At 50.9% G+C, this 20,340-nt stretch overlaps 1 protein-coding gene across 3 annotated transcripts in view; it reads left to right on the top strand.

Moving 5' to 3' along the window:
* Positions 1-20,340, top strand: part of IQSEC3 (IQ motif and Sec7 domain ArfGEF 3) — a 105,588-nt gene that overhangs the window by 31,963 nt on the left and 53,285 nt on the right. For all 3 annotated transcript variants that reach the window (XM_032390784.1, XM_032390786.1, XM_032390787.1), the window contains exon 3: positions 17,385-17,664. In XM_032390784.1, the coding sequence (XP_032246675.1) occupies positions 17,385-17,664 (280 nt within the window). The remainder of the gene's footprint in view (positions 1-17,384; positions 17,665-20,340) is intronic.

Below are 20,340 nucleotides of genomic sequence, written 5' to 3'. Positions count from 1 at the left end.
AGGGGCACACCTTTGGGATCCTTCAATCCAGGACCGAGGGAGGCTTGGTTGTTCCCTAAGGCTGACCAGGTTGGAGGATGGAAGGCAAAGGGAAGAACTGAGTGAGCACTGTGCTGGCGCCCTGGGTGGCCTGGGGGCCAAGTTCTGTGCCAGGGACAGAAGCATGAGAAAGGCCACTTGAATTCTGGAGGAACTCCCCATCTAGTGGGGCACTGTGATGCCCCCAAATGGATGATAGCTTGCCCGGAAACCAACTGGAAGGAGAAAGAAAGGGGAGAAAGAGACGGGGGAGAGGAAAAGAAAGAGGACAGAGAGTGGAGTGGCATCGGGGTGGTCTGCAAGGAAGGAGACTGAGGGCCCTGGCCCCTCCTCATGAGCTGTCACTGTTCAGACACACGGTGGAGTTGTCTTCTTCAACATGTCCTCCTTCGCAGGGCAGGGAGAAGAGAGGAAAGCTGTCTAGTCTGCCTCCCACCCCATCAATCTAGCTCAATTCAGGGAACGTTTAATTACCACCACCCAAGCACTAGGCATCAGTGAATACAGATTGCGGGGTGCCCTCAAGCTCAGTCCTGGGGGGGCGCCGGCAACAGAAATCCTCCCTAGGGTTTTCCACGCTCATCCTCTCACTCTCATCCTTCCCATTCCTTCACGTGCCCACACTCCTCTGCCTGCTGGGTCCACCCTGAGGCTCTGGATTCTGGTGGGAAGGGGTGGGAGGAGCTGCTGTGCCATGTGGGAGAGAGGGGCGGGTGTGGGAGGGGTGCTCCCCCCTCATGGGGGCTGGGGCGCCAAGGGAATGGGCTTCTTTTCCAAGCTTTGGGGCGGGAGGGTAGGAAATCTACTCTCTTAGTTTCCCCTTGGAGGGACAGGTGCCGAGGTTGGGGCGGAGGTGCTCCGGGAAGGAGGGTGGGAGAACATTCGATCATGGAGGGTCTGTGAGCACTGCCCACCTCAGCCCTCCCCTCTGGGTGGGGCAGGGAGACGTGCCCCCAGTTGGTCCAGACCTTCAGCAGCTGTCTGCCTCTGTTCCCAGGTATTCCAAGTTGTCCTGTCTGTTTGGTTTGTAGTTTCCTAGAGTGTATTTCTGTCTGTCTGTGTCTCTGATGTCCGTTTCTCGGCTTCTCTGGGAGGAGGCCTTCTGGATGTTTTCTGACAGTCCAACAGTGTATATGTCAGTCAAGTCTGTCTGTTCTTGGCTTCCTGGGGGAATTCTGTGCTGAGAAAGTTTTCTTCCATGAGACCCCTGACATCCCTGCTCCCAGCCCTATCTGTGACTCCTTCACAGCCCCTTATCACTTTCCTTTAACCAGGTGTCCCACCTCCACAGGGGGTAGCCCAGACCTCCCTGTGAATATCTCTATGAGAATGTGCCAAGGTCAGAGACTGGGCTGAGGGCTAGCGCAGGGTGGGTGGGTCACAAAGTCCCCTGGGCCACCCTGGGAGATCCTGGGCTGGGCTGCAGGGCTCTGAGACAAGCCAGGCTCCAGCCCAATCAGCCTCCTCTGAGTTCTCTGGGGATAAGTCCATTCGTCTCTACAGGAGACCCCAATAAGAAAGCTAAACCAATCAATCAGGTCTCAGGATCACTGGGGCCTTTGGCATGTGACCTCAGAGCCGACTCCCTCCAAAAATGTCCAAGTTTGGGGTGTCTGTCCCTTCCCTGCCAAACCCCGAGCTGCGGGGCTGAGCAGGAATCCCTTCCTTAAGCCGCTGGACTCATCCTCTGGGGGCTGCATGGCCGCTGGTCTTTATCAGCTGGTCACCCACAGCCCCATCTGTCAGACCTGTGGCGAGGAGCTGCCAGAGCCCGAGGCAAACCCTCAGCCCAGGGGAGAGACCTGGCCGGGAGAAATCCTCACCCCTCCCAAGAGGCAGCCAAGCTCCAGCCCTGGGGGAGGGGGTGTTGCTGGGACAGCCTGCCCGCCCACCGATAGCGCAGCCTTTGGGGGATGGGGTCCGGAGAAACTCTTGGGACCTGGAGCCTGCCAGGGAGTGATGCTCCAAGAAGTGGGAAGACCGAAAGTGCAGCAAGTCTGGAAGCTGGGTATCTGTAAGAAAGGAGGCCAAGGGGTGGGCCTCAGGGACTGGGGTGCATTGGAGCAGTCGTGGGGCTGGAGAGGCCTCTGAGGCTGGACCACCCGAGAAAGGTGCTTAGGCTCACAAACCCGTGGGCAAACCGCCTACGCTTCCCAGGGTAATGAGGCCCTCAGGTGAGAGCTGGGGGGGGGGGTGCAGCCCTGAGCAGCCAACCAGGGGCAGCAAGTGCGTACCAGGCTCTTTCTTCCCCCTTCCCTACCTCCTCCTGCTGCTAGCTAATGACAAGGGCTTTATTCTAGGGAACTGAATAGGCTCGTAATTGCAGCCCTACTTTCAATCCTGTGGCTCTCCTCCCTCTCAGGCTCTCAGTGACACTTGGAACAATGACCCTGCAACTGGCCAGCCACCTCCCAGCATCCAGCAGAACGGCAGGCCATTTGTCTCTGTGGGTGGCAACGGGGCCAAGTTGAGGAAGATTGGCTTCTATTAGAGTCATGAGAGGAGGCTCGTTGGGGTGGGCGTGGGGGCTCAGGAAGGGGAGACTTAGGGAGGAAACAGAACAACCCCCAGCCCTGGGGAGGAATGGGGGATCTGAAGGGGCCAAAGCAGACTCAACTGACTCACCCCTGGTGTTTGGTCCTTCCTCTTCACGTACCCCTTACTCCAAGATGGGAGAGACACTAATACTTCTTGAACGTAATATTTATTGAACATTCCAGAGATGTTGCACTAAGCCCTCTCAGTATTTTATCTCAATTCGGTGAGATAGCTATTATTCCCATTTGTAGATCTGGGATGGAGAGAAGTCCCGTGTCTTGATAGAGGGACCACGCTAATCAGTTCTGGAGGTGGAAGGTGAGCTCAAATATAACTCCAAAATGCAACCTCTTTCCACTGAGCTGCTGCTAGGATTTTTTTTCTTTTCTTTTTTGAAGAGCACAGGAGAAATCCTTCCAGGCAATTCTTTTGATCTTAAATAACATCTATTTTCTCTGATTATAAGTTATACTTGCTAGTCGTTGGAAATGTGGAAAATACAGAAATGTAAAGAAGAAAATAATTGAATCCAGTTATATAGAATTAACCACTGTCAATATATTAGGGTGCAAGCTTCCAGGGTTTTATTTTTCTAGGCAAGGATTTTACATTTTCCCTCATTAAAAAAAAAAAAGATTTTGTAGCCTGCACTTGCCACTTAGTATACTGCGTCCCAGGAGAGCACCCACCCAGAGCAGCCCGTCCCGTGCCCCCACCCTGTCCTGGGGCCCGGTCTGCACCTACCACCCAGCCCAGCCGGTGTGTGCCGGTGGCCGGCCGTGGGCTCTGCTGGAGGCTGCACTCCATGCCACCCTTGAGGAAGGGATTTCCTTCGGAGGATGCTGTCAGGGAGAACCCTTCTTTAGCATTGCTGGCGCCTCTGTCCCGCCTTTTGGCTCTCCCCAGCCGGCCTGGGGCATGATCAATGGACCAGCCAGTGTTTACTCAGCGATTACGGAGCAATTAAATTCCCAATCGATACAGCTCAGTCTTCAAACAGCTGGGCTAGGGAGCCTCAGCGTCATGAGCCTGCTCCATCAGTCACCTCCCAGGCTCTGAGGCTGCCCGGGGAGCCTGCCCCACCCGCGGTGGAGGGGGTAGAGCTCGTTCTGGGGCTGCTTCTCTGGAGAAGCACAGAGAACACGCGGCTTCCCTCGTAGGCCCGAGGAGGGGTGGGGGTCTCTGGGGTCTCTGCCTCGACGCACGGGGAAGGCAGTGGGGCAGCAGGCAAGGCCAAGGGGAAGTTGTTTGGTCTCCTTCGGCGTCCAGTGGTTAGTCCCCGAAGGCCATGGCAAGGGTCGGGATCATGCGACCTAACGCAGTGCCGTGACAGTTCCCGTGATGCCTTGCCCTGGAATGGAGAAGCTGCCAACTGTGGGGTCCAGGTAGGATTCCTGGCAATTGAGGACCTCAGTCTGGCCCGGGACACAGCGAACCCGGTGGGAAGTGCCGAGCAGCCGGGGGGGGGGGGGGGGGGGGGGGGGGGCGCCTTCTTATTTGGGCTTTTTGAGCAGGTTAGGTTTGCTCACCAGTCTCCTGAGGATTTCTGTATAGTTCCAGTATAGTTCCAGCAGAATCCCCCTTGGCCGTGCTTTATACCTGAGCATAAGCACAATGAAAATGGCAGAAGAATTCAGTCCTGGAGTTAGAGAAATCTGTCCCCTGATGAACCACATGGCTTGTCTCTTCACATGTCTGTGCTTGTTGTCCCATCCGCATCTTCCCCGCCAGAGGCACAAAAGACAAAATAGATGTCAAAATACTTTGATAGCTTGGTAGGGGATGTCCTCCCCCAACCCCCAATTCCAGAGAGTTTTAGGGAAGCTTTGTCTTGTCATGATTTTCGACTTTCTGTTCAGAGGGTTTTCCTCAGCTACGACGTGAAACTCGTGTTTGGAGTCAAGTATTTGTCCAGGCCAATTTCCTTATGTGCTTTTCCCTCCTGGTCACTCTCTAAGACCACTCTCTGAGACCTAGGTTGTCACCAGAGGGTACTTAGGAAACTTCCCCATCCACAGGCCTGCGCTGGGGCTGTGGAGTGTGAGGCCAGGCTTGGGTCCACCTTCCAAGAGCTGCGAGTTAAGACAGACAACTTTCTGTCAGCAGTGTGTTTAGAGATGTTTAGAGAATTCCTCCTCACTCTATTCCTATTTTGTGTCCCTAACCCACGAGAGAGGGAAAGAGAATCTTGGCTGTGAGGTATTGAGCACTTGCTATGTGCTAGGCAGATATTATCTCATTTAATTCCCACTGAAAGTTCATAAAATGTTATTAGTCCCAGGTTTACAGACAAAGTGAAGGTTGGAGATGATGAATGACTTGTCCAAGGGCCGTATACCGGGTGAAGGGCGGAACCAGGATTTGAACCAAGCATCCATGACGACGTCTGCCACCAGAGTCAGAGGACAAAAAAAGGGAGGCGTTTTCAAGCATGGGAAGCAAAAGTGTGATGGGGGAGTGAAGAGCTGGCTCCCACTTCCCCAGGGGGCTGCTTCAAGTGGGCTCCTCGCAGAGAGTCTGGTTTGTAGTTCAGGGACCACGAAGGCTGGCCTTTCCATCCTCCAACCCAGGCTGTTTGAGCAGTCCAGGCCGCAGGAGGTAAACACATCAGAGCAACCGAACCGAAGACAGAAATGACCGAGAGAGTATTTTAAGGGGGGAAGAAAAGCTGTAGGCTTTATTATTTAAAGAAATAAACATAACTACAGATAATAATCCCAGAACAACAAAATGAAAGCTACCACAAGGAATGGCTAACTATCTCTGCTCAGTTGGTGCTCATTAATGCAGAGTTTTGTCCAATTTGGGGAAACAGATTCTTTTTTTGCTTACCAGAAACTTCTCTTTTGAGTCTTTTGGATATTCCTTTTTCATTCCCAGAAAGAATAACCTCTCTTTGCAGGCCTAGAGATTTTTCTAACTTCACTATCTCTTACACTTTTTGGTTTTGTTCCATTCTCTCCTCGGAAAGGTCAGGTTTCCCCATTCATTTATCTTTCAACCAATAACTTGACCATAAAAATAATTTATAATTTCACTAAGCATTTCTAATCTATGACAGAAAGGGTTTTAAGTCTGTTTCATCACACCAAAAGAGAGGAAAACACCTTACTCTGCAGCAAGAGCGATTTAATCAGATCAGACATCCTTAACGACTTTAATGCCTTTGACAGAGGCCTTGGAATGGCTTGAGAAAAGAGATCTTTGGAGATTTCTTTTGTGACAACGAACCCCCCCCCCAAAAAAAAAACAAAACAGAAAAACAGGAAAGACAGCCGTCTGTGAAGGAGGACTGGCCTGTTACTGTCTCTATCAGGGAGACGTGCCAGCAGGAGCAAAAAGAAAGGGGCTGTTGATTTCGAACCACAGGATGTGGGGCTGGAAGAGCCCCCAGGGATGCTCCACCCGTTATCACACAGATAGGAGACAGAGGACCCGAGGCCCAAGGTCTCGCAGCTGCAGAACAGGGTCTAGAACTCAGGCTTCCTGAAGAGCTGGTGCTGTCCACCCCCAGACGTCTCTATGCCTCAGTTTCCTTAGCTACCACATGAGGGGGTGAACTGTCTAATCCCTAAGGCCCCTGCAGCAGGGATTTTATAAGAAGACACTCTGTCCCAGCCGGGGATGGCGTAGGCATACACGGAGCCCCGGGGAGCATTTACAAAGCAAAAGGGGGCGGGGGAGAGCGGACCCAAGAAGCAGATGGGAACAGCAACATCCAAATTAGTGCGAGCATAAGTAAGAAATGAGAAGCCTCGGTAGGAAGGTAGAAGCCGGCAGAGATCAAGACAAGCCCGTATAAAGAGAGGGGCTGCAGTGAGCGGTGACATTAAGCCCTGCTTCCTGCTTGTCACTGTTTGAACGGGCTGCCTCGGCCACGCGCCAGGCGCCACCACCCACACGGACTGGCGGCATCTCGGTGTGGCTCCCGGGTTCTAACCGAGGCTCCAGGTTGGCAGGTTTGGAGGAGCGATTAGGCTACCCTGAGGTCCTCGGATTTCAGGGGAACGGACTCACCAGAAACAAATTTATAAGAGACTGATACAGTAGTATGAATCTTTGAATGAGAAATGATACTGGTGAATAGGATACTACTCATGATTACCAATTAATAAGGAACTTCAAAATACGAGAGTTTCTCTTCTTCTCCAGGGGCAGAGGGATGAGCACCAGATGATTTTTGGGGATTCCCTTCTAGACAATGTAGGAGGGGACACACTACCTTGGATGTTGTTCAGGGTCATTGAGCCATGCCCTTCAGAGAGAAGGTGTAGTCTCTCCTCTGGATGGCAGGTGATGGGCGTGGAGAAGGAGGCAGTCTTTCAGATGGTTCTATTCAAGCCTAGGCTGGGATACATGGAGTGTTGGCTAGAAAGAGCGCAATATCTGTGAGAGAGAGAGACTCTGAAAACTAAGGGACCAATTTGGGGAAAAGATCAAAGAAGCTAGAGGCCCAGATGAATGCCAATCCAGCAGGGCCAACAGGCCCGGGGAGGAGATTTTCTAGACATCAGGGCAAGAGAGGAAATGATTTAACCCAGCACCAGCTGTCACAGTGCAGGCTAAGATGAGATTAAAAGCAGAGGCATTTTATCAGAAAATTCTTGCCAGCTGACAGTTTGACTGCCTGCTCTCCTAAGAGGAGGAAACAGTTGAACCCTTTCGGGGAAAGGTTTCTGGCCTGGCACTGACCCCTGCCCTGCCTGGAGGGGTGGGTGGCCCCCCCCAAGCTAGGATCTCCAAGGCTTCTTCCCAAAGCTAGTGTGCCCTGCATCGTCTTTTCATCCTAAACACTTTTGGAGATGACGTGTGAAACCCACAGGCATGTGGAAAATGGCACGGCCATTCTGAGACTGTACACTTGTGAGCGGTTCCTACTGGACCAAGAAAGATTGAAGCTAGACATTAGGAAGAACTTCAGGTAGGAAGGCAAAAGATAAGGAAGGTGACTGTAGGGAAATAAGTAAATAATCTTGTTCCATAGCAACTTGATAGATACCCAGAGCAGTGTCACACCACTGGTCATTTGGCCATTTCCATCTCTCGTGTCCTAAGACTCCTATTTTTGGCAAGCACACGCCTGCCTGCCACCAGAGGCCTTTCCCCTGGCATGTGGCAAAACCGAGCCTGTGAGGAGCCCGGAGAATATCTTTCCCTGGAAATGGCTCAAGACCAAAGAAACATCCGCTCTGCTGGGGTGAGGCAGGGCTGATCTGGGTGGGACAGGAGGAGGATAGAATAAAGGGGCTTTATAGCCATGAGAATACAACCTCACGCCTGAGCAAACAGGCTTGGAGAAGTCAAGGCACTAGGCCATGCCGTGCAGCAAGAGAGTAGCTGGATTTTAAACCATGGTCAGTCTGTCTGGTTCTCAATCTCATACTCATTACATTCTGCTGCCTCCCCGCCCTTATACCTCTGGTAAGCTTCTCTTGACATGATCTCTAACTCAGAGCTTCAGAAATTATACCATACGGAAAAGAACAATACTTCTCCATTTCAAGACCTCTAGCACAAGAACATAAAGGAATGAGATAGTTCAAGTTCAAGGACAGTTCTTTATTCTGAAGTCACATCCTTCCTACTTTTTCATATTCTTCTGTAATATTATAAGGAAACCGAATGGTGCTTTCTTTTTTATTTTATTTGAACAAAATAGCATGTGGGAAATCCTAAAAAAGGAAAAAGGCAGTTTCTCCTTTATATAGGGCTTACTGAGCATTGTACACAAATTCCTACCTTAATTCTCTCACAGAGAAGAAAGTGGGGCCCAGAGAGGTGAAGCAACATGCCCAAGGCCACACAGCAAGTCAAGGCAGAGCCAAGTTTCAAGCCCAGGCAGTCTGGCACCAAGTCTACCCCTGTACCTGCTGCGTTGAGGCCCCAAAGGATGCGCTGGCCGACACTGCCTGCTGCCTCATGTGCTCCCCGCTCGCAGGGACCCCAAAGGCACTCAGACCCCGGACCTGGCTCCCAGCCAGCTCGTGGGCTGATGCCTTTCCTGAGTACGCCTCTCCCAGCCTCGCCTATGTGGCTCCCGACCGTCACCATGGTCCATTCAGAGATGATTACACCCCTGGACCACAGAGGGCCGGGGGCGGCGGGGTTCCTTAAAGAACAAGTCCGTTTTCCTTCCTGAACATCTTCCTTGCCGAGATAATGGGTACAACCCAGCTCCCAGCTCCCAGCTCCCAGCTCCCTGCCATCATTTCTGTCCTGCCAGCATGGAGTTGTGGGCCATCGCCCCTGGAGGGGCTTCCTGACCTGCTTGGAGTCCACAAGATCTTGAATGTTCCTGAGCCTCCCCCACTCTGCAGACCCGGTGCTCCTGCCAAGCAGCCACCGCTGCTTATGTAAAGACAAGGAAGAAATTTGCCCCTAAGGAAAACCTAAGGAATGACAAACACAAATTCAGGACAAAGACTCCTTTGAGGAGAGCAGGAGGGATACATGGGGGGCAAAGGCTTCTTGTGTGCCATTTCTCGAGCTGGGCACAAGTGAATATTTTTCTGTATACCTTACATATATGTTACTCACATTTGCATATATAAAATGGCTCACAATAAAAGAACAAATTAAATAAAACCCAGAGTTTTACAAGACTGTAAATATCAAGCGTCGTCTGCACCAGCTTTGCGATGACTTTAGGCCGTGTGTTCAGAGACGGTTTTAAAGGCAGTGGGAGCTTCAGTGCAGGGCTGGGCACCATGAGGACGTCAGGCCTCGTGGGAAAAGTCTCCTCTTAGGGGTAATAACGCAAGCACACATAAAAGGTGAGGAAATCCCAAGTGTATTTAGGTGCCCCACGTGTTCTCTGTGCTTCGGCTACGAGAAACATGCATTTGTGGAACTGTGTGCTGTGTCTTGGGGAAGGGACAGGGAGCGGGGAGGATGTCCTTAGAGCTTGATGTTGCTACCACATCCACGTCTATTGGTGAGAAAATAAAATGCTCAAGACTATTAGGATTCCAGTGGCAGTAAGATGGCATTAGTCAGTGTGGCCAGCTTGGGAGCCTGTGAGGGAGGTGCCCTGAGGAAACTTCTAGGTGAGGCTTCCCTGGAGGACCGCGGGCTCTGACGTGCCGCCGGGGAGCGGGCTGAGCAGGGGAGGTTTCCACAGTGGACGTCTGGGGCTGGTCTGCGGAGCTGCTCCTGTGACCAACCTTGCGTGAGCGCCGTGCTATTGTGGGCCTGGATATGGGGCAGGTGCGAGTCCAGGGAAGGACTGCGGTTCCTTTGACAGGAAACCCCTACGGGCAAACCAAACCAGCCAACACCTTTTGGGAACAGCTGTGAGACCAAAACCTGGTGTCTCCAAGGAGCCAACAAGAGAGAGAATCACTTACTCTCTCAGGGCCCTTGGGAGAGGGGAGGGAGAAGCATCTGCCGCAGCCAATGAAGTCAGGGCAGCTTCTGCAAGGGAAGGAGCCCAGAAAGCCACAGCTGCCCTGCTCCAGGGCTCTCTATTCTGAGACCTGGCTTCCAGCTTGGATAATGGAGGTCAAGGACCCATGGGCTGGAACAGCTGCTGCCATGGAATCGATGATGTTAGGGAAGCAAGGGGAGGCTTCTGCTGTGTCCTTGGGTGTTGAGGGCAGGGGAACCAGAGCCCTGCCACTGGGCAGGGATGCTGCAGTGTGGGCCTGGGGCCCACGGAGAGGGAAGGGGATGTGGAGAAAGCTGAGCCTCTCCTTCCTTCCAGATGTCAAAGCAGCTTGCTCAAATTGTCCATTTCATGAGAGGATACAGAGGTCCAGAGAGAGGTGGTGGGCCTAAAGTTATACCAAGTGCTGCGGGCAGAGGCGAGATTGGACCCTGACTCCCAGCCTAGTGCCCTTGCCACCACCTTGAGTAACATTTTCTAGCCTGCCCTTAGAATCAGCACAGAGCGACTTTGTTTGCAGCACCAGCCCTCTGCTCACCTCAGCTTTCCCCAGTGACACGGGACCCGGAGGGCATTCGGCTTCCCTTGCTCAGTGCCTTTCTTCTGACCATCTTACCCCCACCTTATTGATTCAAACACGGGAGAAAAAGAAGTGTTTTAGTAACGGCTGAAAAATCTTCAGATGTGAGACGTGTTGTTAGCTTTTGTCTGCAAAATGCTAGTTTCTCTGTCCCAGAAGCACTTTAAGAAAGGCAGGCAGAGTTTGTGCTGATGTAGTGCAATAGGTCAGGCCTTCTGGGGTTTCTTCTCGACCGAGGAGTTCTTCAGCCTTCCAAACCCTCCTAGCAAGCCGTCTAACTGCTCTAGCTGTTGCACAGAAGGGGAAACAGCCTCCCCCAGCGGCCCCCACCCTCAACACCAACAAGCCCCTCATGGGCTGGGCCTCCGGGGGCCTCCTTATTCCTTTCTCCACCTTCTTGCCAAGGGCCACCACCCAAGCCAGCCGCTGTAGGGCAGCGTGGGCCAAGGTGCCCTCTCCCGGCAATCCTGTCCCTCCAACCCCTGGCAGTGGACAACATGGCCTCACCTGGGCACCAGGGAGGACACTCGCTGACCCAAGTCAGCTCCCTGGCAGGGGCTATGTGAGCACAAACGCTGGGGTCCCTTGCCCTTCTTCGTGCTCTGCCCTCATAGAAAGGCTGTATTTCCCGTTGTGGTCAGCATACCCATCTATGAGCTCATTTTCTCTTTCTCACTCTCTTAAGCGAACTGAGGTGCAGCAAAGTTAGGTATCTTGCCCAAGTCAGCCAACTAGTAAATTGCAGAACCAGGGGCCTCACTCCACTCCAGCTGTCTTACCTGTGAAGGAGGATGTCATCCATGTTAGGATAACAATAAGCAGTGTCTGAAAGCTCTGTGGCGGGTGGTACCCAAACACTCTCTCTGTGTGACCAGAGCTGCCTATAGCCCTTGGCACAGTCCTCAGCATATGGAAGATGAGCCATGATCTTCCCTCCAGAATAGCGTTTTTAGCCTGGGTCTATGGGGTCTATAAAGCCTCTGAATGTGGAGGTAAAATTTGGCATGCATGAACTCTCTGGGAAGAGAGTTTTTTCAAAGGCATTGGGAACCAGGAAAGGTTCTACAGGACGGCGGGCAGGCAGACCCTGGTTATTCGGCTGTTGAGAGAAAAAGGAAGAAACAAGGAAAGCTGGTTACCTGTCACTGATTGGGTTCTCTGGGAAGCAGAGTCTGAGTTGAGGGTGCTAAGTGTTTACTAGAGGATGTGCTTGGGATCATCACTCATGGAAGGGAAGGCAAGAACACAGCATGGGGCAAAGGGAGAAGTCCAAGTGATGGAGGTCCAACAGAAGCCTCAGCCAATCCCAGGTGGGCTCTTGTGAGAATGACCTATCAAACTTGCCCCACGTTGGGTAAAAATGGATGAACCTTTATATCCCCACCTCAATAAGTGACTGGATTTGGATAGCCCCGGGAATGACGTGACTTTGGGCCAAGGAGCTCTCTGCAGCTGAAACCATCCCTGATGGGACTGATGGGGCTAACGGCAGAGGGCAGTCTTCAACAGCACTGCCAGAGCAGGGCAACAAATCATTTCTTGAAGGAGGGTCTGGGCGGTGCATCACTGAGCCCCCCTCAGTACCTCTGCCCTTGGGAAAGTAGGAGAGATTAAATGATGCCCATCCATCCACTCATCTAGCCATCTATCTTTTCATTTAACATTTATTAAACACGTCTTATAAGCCAGCCCACTGTGATAAGCACTGGTGATAAAAGGTGTACGTGGCATAGTCTAGTGGAGAGAGACGCATCAATGAATAATTGGAACACAAAGTGGTCATTGCTGAAATAGAGGCAAGTGCCATTGGAGGGTGGGACTGACTCTTCCCAGGGGCAATGAGTGAGCCCTGAAAGAGCTGACGAGACAGAGAAAGGAGGGGTGGGAGAGTAGGAGCATGAAGAGGAGAAGGCATTGCAAAGCAGAAGGATGTCACGTGAGAGGCATGGTGGTCTGAGAGTGCGAGGTAGATTTGGGGAGAGTTCCAGTGTGTCTGGAGTAGGTGGGTCACTTGGTGGAAATGTGGCTGGAACGGAATGTTGGGGTGAGATCACCAGTGCTCCTGAGTCCACACCGGTGGACTTTATCTCAAGAGTATTGGGAAGTCACCAATGCGTTTTGAGCAAAGGATTGATATTAAAGTATCTACATTTTAGGAAGTCAATTCTGACAGCAGGGATGATAGACAGGAGGGAGTGGTTACTGGAACACCAAGGGAGTCATATATACGCCATGCTCCACAGGCCCCTATCATCCCTCTGAGCACAAGTCAGCTTCTGACTTGATGTTCAGTTCCAACACACAGGTCATTCTGGTCTGGGCACATGTAGTATTCCTCTGAGCAACTACTTATACCCCTATTTTCCAAAGACTTTCATTTGCCATGCTCATATCCTGTGTTCTCATGTAGAATAACCCCTGTGGCTGGCCTGGGTCTCTGTGTGTGTATTGGCCTAATGTCATGTGGGCACAACAAAAGCCTTCTCAGAACCTTCTTGTTTTGGTATCACCCACATTTTTTTTCTTCTTGAATGGGCATCCCAACCCAGGAAAGGTTTTTGTGACTAGCATCTCCTTTATGTCATCAGTGACCCTAAGTTTCTCCAGGCTAGTGGGTTGTCATTCAAGGAATCTGCTCCCACAGCTGAATAATGAACCCAAGATAGCTAAGATCACCGGGATCCCTCTCCCTTCTCTCCTTCCCTTCTCCTTACAAGAAGCTATGCAGGTCCCAGAGTGAATCCCATTCATGTGATTCCTGTCCAAGTACTAGGCTGCTTGAAATCTGACCCACCAGGGACAGCAGCTTCATGATGTAAGGTCAGCCCAGCCAACCCTGGACACTTAAGGGTCACAGCCTGTGTCTTGAGAAGAGTGATGTTCTGGGCACTGGAACAAGGGGCTTCCAGTTCCATGAGACTAGGATTGAAGTAGATGGTCTCTAAGTTGAAGTAGATGGTCCTTCCAAGCTATGATAGCTAGGATGAATATTCTAACCTCTTTCTTTGGACCATTTTTATAGATGGGGTACAAAGAGGGAAACAGAGGCTGGGAACAGTCTTTTGATGCTCAGCCATCACATAGAGGTTTTAAGTACTCAGGCCTCCATTGCTCCCTGACAAAGTGACTAAAAGACAAATCCACACAAGGAGCACTGGACAAATGTCTGCCTAGTGCATGCCCCATATTGTGGCTGGTACAGCCAAAGGGCCTGCCTGTAGGTGGTAAATATGTATGGATTCCTCAGAGGTCACGGATCCCATGATGTGGTGACCCCCAAGACCAAAGCCCTTCACTGTGCTGTTGCTCCATTGGCTGGAGAACAAAGGTGGGAGGAAGCCTCAGGAAGCCAATTCACCTTCATTTCTCTCCCTAAAGATCGTAAGAGTTAGTCTGGAGGTCTGGGAAAGACCATGAGATATGATGGAAAAACCCTACTGTTTCGGTTTTGTGAAGGTTGAGGTAGGCTAAATGTTGAGAACCCTTACCACATAGGAATTCTCCATGCCGTTTTTCCGGGGATTCCTTTGGGACTCCATGCTATAGGTTTCCAGCTCAGAATACAGCCACCACTGCTGTCACCACTTATCAAGGACTACTCTGTGCCAGACACAGTACTAAGTTCTTTGCAAGCTATGTTTATTCCTCACAGCAACCTTGCAAAGGAGTTATTAAGATGCCCATTTTGTGGAAATAGAGCCACAAAGAGGTTAGGTAACTTGTCCAAAGTCACATAGTAAGTAACAGAAACAGGATTCTAACCCAGGATTTCCTGACACCAAAGCCCATGTTCTTTACCCTCTACTATATAACTTTAAACTTTGCCATATTGATGACAGCAGCTCTGGGTCTCCAATAGCCACCTTGTACCACACAAGTCTGTGAAGAAGTCTAAGGGGGGAAGGCAAGGACAAGGTCCCCTTTCTAATACTTTTCATCATATACTCGGGAGGGCCACAGTCTCTCAGTCCCTTTGCGTAGAGCTGGGCAAAACCAGAGTTGGTTCTACCAGCCAGAGAGTCTGGAACCTTGGGGCTGGTGGGCTTTGGTGGACTGGCCTTGGCACTGGAATCCAAGCTCCCAGAATTCTAAGCTTAGGGATAAGTAAGCTCCCATCATATGGCAAGTAAGGAAACTGACCCAGAAGGAAGAACAAATTACCCAAGGCCACAGAGCTAGTTAGAAGCATTGTATGACAGTGTGTGTGTGTGTGTGTGTGTGTGTGTGTGTGTGTGTGTGTGTGTATACACATGCATGCATGTGTATGTATGTGCTGGAGATGACAATAAGGGGTCTCCTAATTCCCAGATCCTATGAATGAGTTCAGGAGAAGGCCTTGGAGTCTGTCTATATCCAGAGGGGTGGACCACAAAGAAGGCTATTTTTAAAGTTTGTTTTGGTTTAACACAAGTAGTTTATTTGGGACAAGGGGACTCCAAGAAGTGCCAATGTAGGAGTGGGTGATGAAGAGAAGGAAGCCAATACATGTTCATTAATTATCAGGTCACTGCTTTGACTGCTGGGCATCTTTGGGAGATGGTGTGGAATGTGCCTTGGATTATTCCTCAAGGGACGAGGAAGCCGGGGTATTTATCTACCTGCATCCATTATCATCAGTTGAGTACTGCTATTCTGGTGCATCAGCTCCCCAAAACCTCTTCTCAGGCACACTACAGCAATAAAAGAAGGCAAAGTGCTATTTTTAAAGGTGTTTGTAGCCCCGAGTAGCCACCAGTTCTCTAAAGAGTCTGGAAAACCTTTTGGGGTGAAGAAGCTTGGGCATTAGTACCAAGGACAGTCTGTATAAGAGATGGATGAGACTGAATGGTGCCCCCTGGAGGCAGGTTGTGATAGGAAAGGGAAGGGCTATTTCTGTGGCCCTGCGGAAAAAATAGGTAAGTCCTATGACAAGAGTTGAAGTCAGGTCTTAAAAAGAACCTCTTGGTGATATCGGTGAAAAAGACATATCAGATGTCTAGAGCTCATTCAACTATACGACTTGATTAATGGTCATACAAGAAATGATGGAGCAAAGAAATATGCATAAAGAGGGTTTCATTGGGGAATTTGAGGCTCCTTGTTGCTAGGGTCAGCCAAAGAGCTCTCCTTTACGGAGTCGATGAGGCTGAGGAGTACTGGGAGGAGAGATGGAGATGGAGTGAAAGGATTCTTCACCCATCCGTGGTTATTTTAGTACCAGGGGCTCCAAAGTTGAGTGGAAACAACAGGAAGAGATCTCTTCTCTGGCATGATTTGGGGCACCTTACATGGAGGCAAAGCCTTAGAAGAAGAAAGCCCTAAGGTTGTCTGGCTCTCTGACCAGGGCCACCCCACCTCCTGAGCCCCTGCTCCTTATCTGTAAAAAAGGGAGATTGGAGGGCTGGAGTAGATGACCTCAGGGTCCCTTCCAGTCCTGATCTTCTATCTCTGTCTGCTGGAGGGGCCATCCCTATGGCCCTTGCACTCCCTGCAATTCATCCATCATCAAGTATTAACTGAGCACTCACCATTTGCCCAGCATTAAGTGGGGAGCAGGGATAAAACAGAATATAGGCCCTGGCCTCCAGGGTGGGATAGATGAGGAAAATAAGAATTAACACTTACTGAGCACCTACTCTGTGCTAGGCAGTGTGCTAAACAGCTTACACATACTGACTCCTTTCCTCCTCACCATAACCTCATAAAATAGGTACTCGTACCTCCACTATCAGATGAGAAAACCAAAGAGGGGCTCAGAGAAAAAGCAACTAAACTAAGCCACATCGTGGTAGAGTGGATATGAGCCCATGCTGTAGCCACAATGCTTCTCCTCCTGTGAAATAGGAAGGGACTCTCTAAGCACAGTTCCTAGTGTGCTTGCAGATGAAGCAGTTACAGCTGGAGTCACTTGGAAAGGCTTCATGGACAGGTGGCTTCGCACTTGGCCTTGAGGGAGTGGCAGAACTTGGAGACTGGCCAGGGAGGGGAGAAACCTGAGTGTACTAATTCTCCAGGACAGGCTGGGTGTGGCGGCTCCAGCCAGCAGGTTATTTTCCTAGAGTAGGGAGGTGGGTAGCAGCAATGACTCAGCCTGCTGGTGGCTTCATGGGAGGGCAGGAGGAACCAGGAGGGGCCAGGAGGGGCCAGGAGGGGCCAGGAGCCAAAAACAGATGCTTCCCTAGACCCTGCAGGGCAAGCAACCTCCTCTTCACAGCCCTAGCCCCAGCCCCAAAGAGCTGGTGTCCACCCAGCCTGGAGGGGCTTTATGCCCAAGCCAAGCCTGCAAGGATCACTCCTTCCCCCACAGTCTCTGGGGCAGTGTAAAAGTGGAGCTGGTTCAGTGTAAATCAGCTTATTTCCAGCTGCCTAAGCCACTGGTCAGGGAGCTAGATGACTGATAACGATGATCGTTAACACTTGTATATAGCAGGGACCATGAGCCAGGCACTGTTTTAAGAACTTTAACTAACTCAAGCCTTCCAACGTTCCTATGAGGTAGGTACTATTATTGTGCCCATTTTATAGATGGGGAAACAGAGGTACAATGAAGTAGCCTGTTCAGGTTCGCACAGCTAATACGTCAGAGACCAGATTCCAACCCAGGCGTTCTACTCTTCCCCACTCTGCCATACTGCTTCTTCCCTCTGCCTGGGATACCCTCCTCAAATGCAGGTTCTCCTCCTTGCCTGAAGCTCTCCCCTAGAGGCAATGGCAGGAGGCACCCCCACAAGCCCCCACTGCTAGAAAGGCCCATCATTGCCCCAAAGGCCAGGCCAGAGTGCCCAGTCTCTCTCCTCACCCCCGCACCCACATGCACCCTGTCCCGCTCTCCCCCAACCGAGCACCGTTGCCTTTTGTTCACAGCGATGGCTCCTGCGCCCAGGCCGGTGGGGGCATGGAGGACTCCGCGGTGGCAGCGGCGGCGGTGGCAGCCGGCAGACCCAGTGCCCATGCCCTGAAGGCTCAAGCCCAGGAGCTGCAGGAGGAGGAGGAGCGGCCGGGGGCGGGGGGTGCCTCCCCGAGGGCTGGCTCCCACCGCGTGGCCTCCCCCGGCCGGCAGCAGCCTGCCCTGGCGACGGCGCTCTGCTCCCACGCCCCTAACGCCTCCGATTACGAACTCTCCCTTGACCTAAAGAATAAACAGGTACCCAGGGCCTCCAAGGGGGGTGGGGAGGGTGGAGAAGGGGCCTTGCTTTCGGGGGCTATCCAGGGATCTCCCCACTTGGGCCCACCTCTGCTGCAGGCACATTTCTTTTGCCACTAGTTCTCCCAAATGGAGCTGTCTTCTGCCCTTCCCTGTCGCCCAGTTTGTCAGGAACCAGCCTCTCCATGGCAGGGGTCACACCTTTGCAATGCCAGTCCCCGAGGCAGTGTGTTTAGGACTCTGTTCCTCTTGCCGTGTACAGGAAGCCTAAATTGCCCCCCCCCAGACCTTGAGGCAGGTGGCCCACTGTTCTCTAGGGAAGCCCCTACCTCCACCTGCTGCTCAGAAGAGATGGCCTCACTTACGTGCCCACACAAGGGGCAAGCCCCATGTGTAGGCACACATAGGTTCAAATGAGGTGCAGAGACAGTGGTCTCCTCCAAGGAGTTTGAGGATTCCCAAGATTAACCAAAGCTCCCTATTGGAGAACAAATCTGTGTGTGTGTGTGTGTGTGTGTGTGTGTGTGTGTACTCATGTGCATATGTTTAGAGAAAGACATCATGACTAGATATTGCTAAGAAAGAGCATTGAACTTGGAGCCATAGACATAGGATCCAATCCTTGGTCTTGCTTTTAGTTAACTCTGTGACTTTGGGAATGCCAGTTAAGCACTCTGGGCACTGGTTTCTTCATCACAAAATTGGGAATTAGACCTTGAATCATCTCCAAGGTCTCTTCTAGCTTTACAGTGTGTAGGTTCTAAAGAACCATTCTTTAACTCAATGGGCAAAGTGAGTCTTGGGAAGGAAAGCTAGTAGAAAGATCACTAAGACTGGGTCAGGCCAAACTCATTTCTTTCCTTCAGCATCAAGGCCAGCTGTAGGTGGAACATCTAGCTGTCAGTAAAGTATTTAACAAAATCTCCCATGATCTATATGTGGACAAGATAGGATGTAGACTAGATGACAGTCCAGTCAAGTGGGTTGCTTTCAAACAGAATTCTCAAAAAAACGTTGATTTTTTTCCATCAATGCCAATTCCCGGGGAGTTGAGTGGTGCGCTGTCCTTGGTCCTGTTCTGTTCAACCATTTCTGACAAGGCACTAATTTCTGAGGACACAAAGCTGAAAGAGGACAGCCAATACCTTGGTGATAGAATCCAAGACTTTGTAAAAATCTTATCCGGACATAAAGATTTAAATGAAAAAGTCTAAATGAAATAGGGAAAAACATCTAAAGTTCTCTTAGCTTTGGAAAGCCCACAGCATTAGTATAAGATGGGCAGGCTTGGCCTTGGGAGAAAGACCTTAGGGCTTCAGTCGATTGTAAGCTCAAGAGGAGTCAATAACCAGTAAAGCAGCTGCCAAAGTGAGTCCAGCAGCCTTCACAGAAGGGTAGATAAAACCCCCTGGATAAGGGAGCAGCCGGCTAGAGCCCCACACTGGTTCCTGGTCAGGGCCCACTGGAGCCTGTCCTTGATTCTTGGGGCTTCATTTAAGAGGCAAGTAAGGATGCCGAGGATTCCAGGGTTCTCCTAAAAAGGAAAAAAGGATTGGCTGGAGTCATATGGAGAAACTGTAGACACGAAAACAAGTTTTAAATATGGAAGAGCTGACATGTGAAAAAAGAATTAGATATATTTTCTATCATTCCAGGCAAAAATAGTGGTACTAACGTATGAAAGCTACAGGAAAGGAAGCTTTTAGCTCAATTAACAATTAGAGCTGTTAAAAATATAGAATGCCCTGCTTGTGAGGTAGTGAGTTTGTGTTACCGGGAATGCCCAGGCAGGGACTGGCAGAGAGTCCATCTGGAACACTACAGTGTGATGTGGGTGGTCAGTTGGCCCAGAGAAGAAGTCTTCTCAATTCCACATGACTATGCTCCTTGAGGACAGAGACCATCTCTTATCCATCTTTGTACCAGTCCCCCAGCATCTAGCAGAGTGTCTTGGACATAGTAAGAGCTCACTGAATGAATAATTTTTGAATAACTATGATATGCAAAGCAACAAGAGACTGAGGTAATAAGAAGAGAAAAATGGTCCCTACTTGCGCCCCAAAGAGAGTGCAGTTCAATTTAAGGAGGGAGGGAAACCCGTGCTTCAGCTCGGGCAGGAGAATTAGTTTAATTCTGAGTGATGGTGGCATATGGAGAGTTGTACAGGTTTCTGATTGGTGTCATGAACCTTTTTATAGTGGACATCATTCTGATAGATGGGTCTACAGATTGGGCCAGCAGGAGTGGGGTGGGAAAGGTGAGGGTTGGTAGAGGGTGTGACAGGGGTCTTCTTGCTGAGTGAACCCAGCGCCAGGGAACAGCCCACCTCCCCTGGCTCCAGTATCTCTCTGGGCCAAGCATAGGCTGGGGGCGGGAGGAAGAGGGTAAAAAGTGAGGGGTTAGAGAAAAATGATTAAAAATATGGCACACATTTATAAGAGACTGAGCTCAATTCCTGTCTCTTCTGCAAATGAACTGTGTGACCTCGGGCAAGCTGCTTAACTTCTCTGGGCCTCCTTTGCCTCCTATCTCTTTAGGGCTCTTCCCCCTGCCCTACCGCTAACGTTCCTGCTCCCCTCCTCACTTGGCACTTGACCTCAATTACTCCTTCTCTTACTTTGGGACAGAATTGTGGTTCTCCTTCCTCCTCTTGGCAGCTTTCCCTGCTCTTCCAAG

This window comes from Phoca vitulina, unplaced genomic scaffold, assembly GCF_004348235.1.
Source record: "Phoca vitulina isolate PV1807 unplaced genomic scaffold, GSC_HSeal_1.0 scaffold59, whole genome shotgun sequence".
In the NCBI taxonomy this organism is placed as follows: domain Eukaryota; kingdom Metazoa; phylum Chordata; class Mammalia; order Carnivora; family Phocidae; genus Phoca; species Phoca vitulina.
The sequence above is the reverse complement of the archived record's forward strand: the minus strand, read 5'-3'. Positions and strand labels throughout refer to the sequence as shown.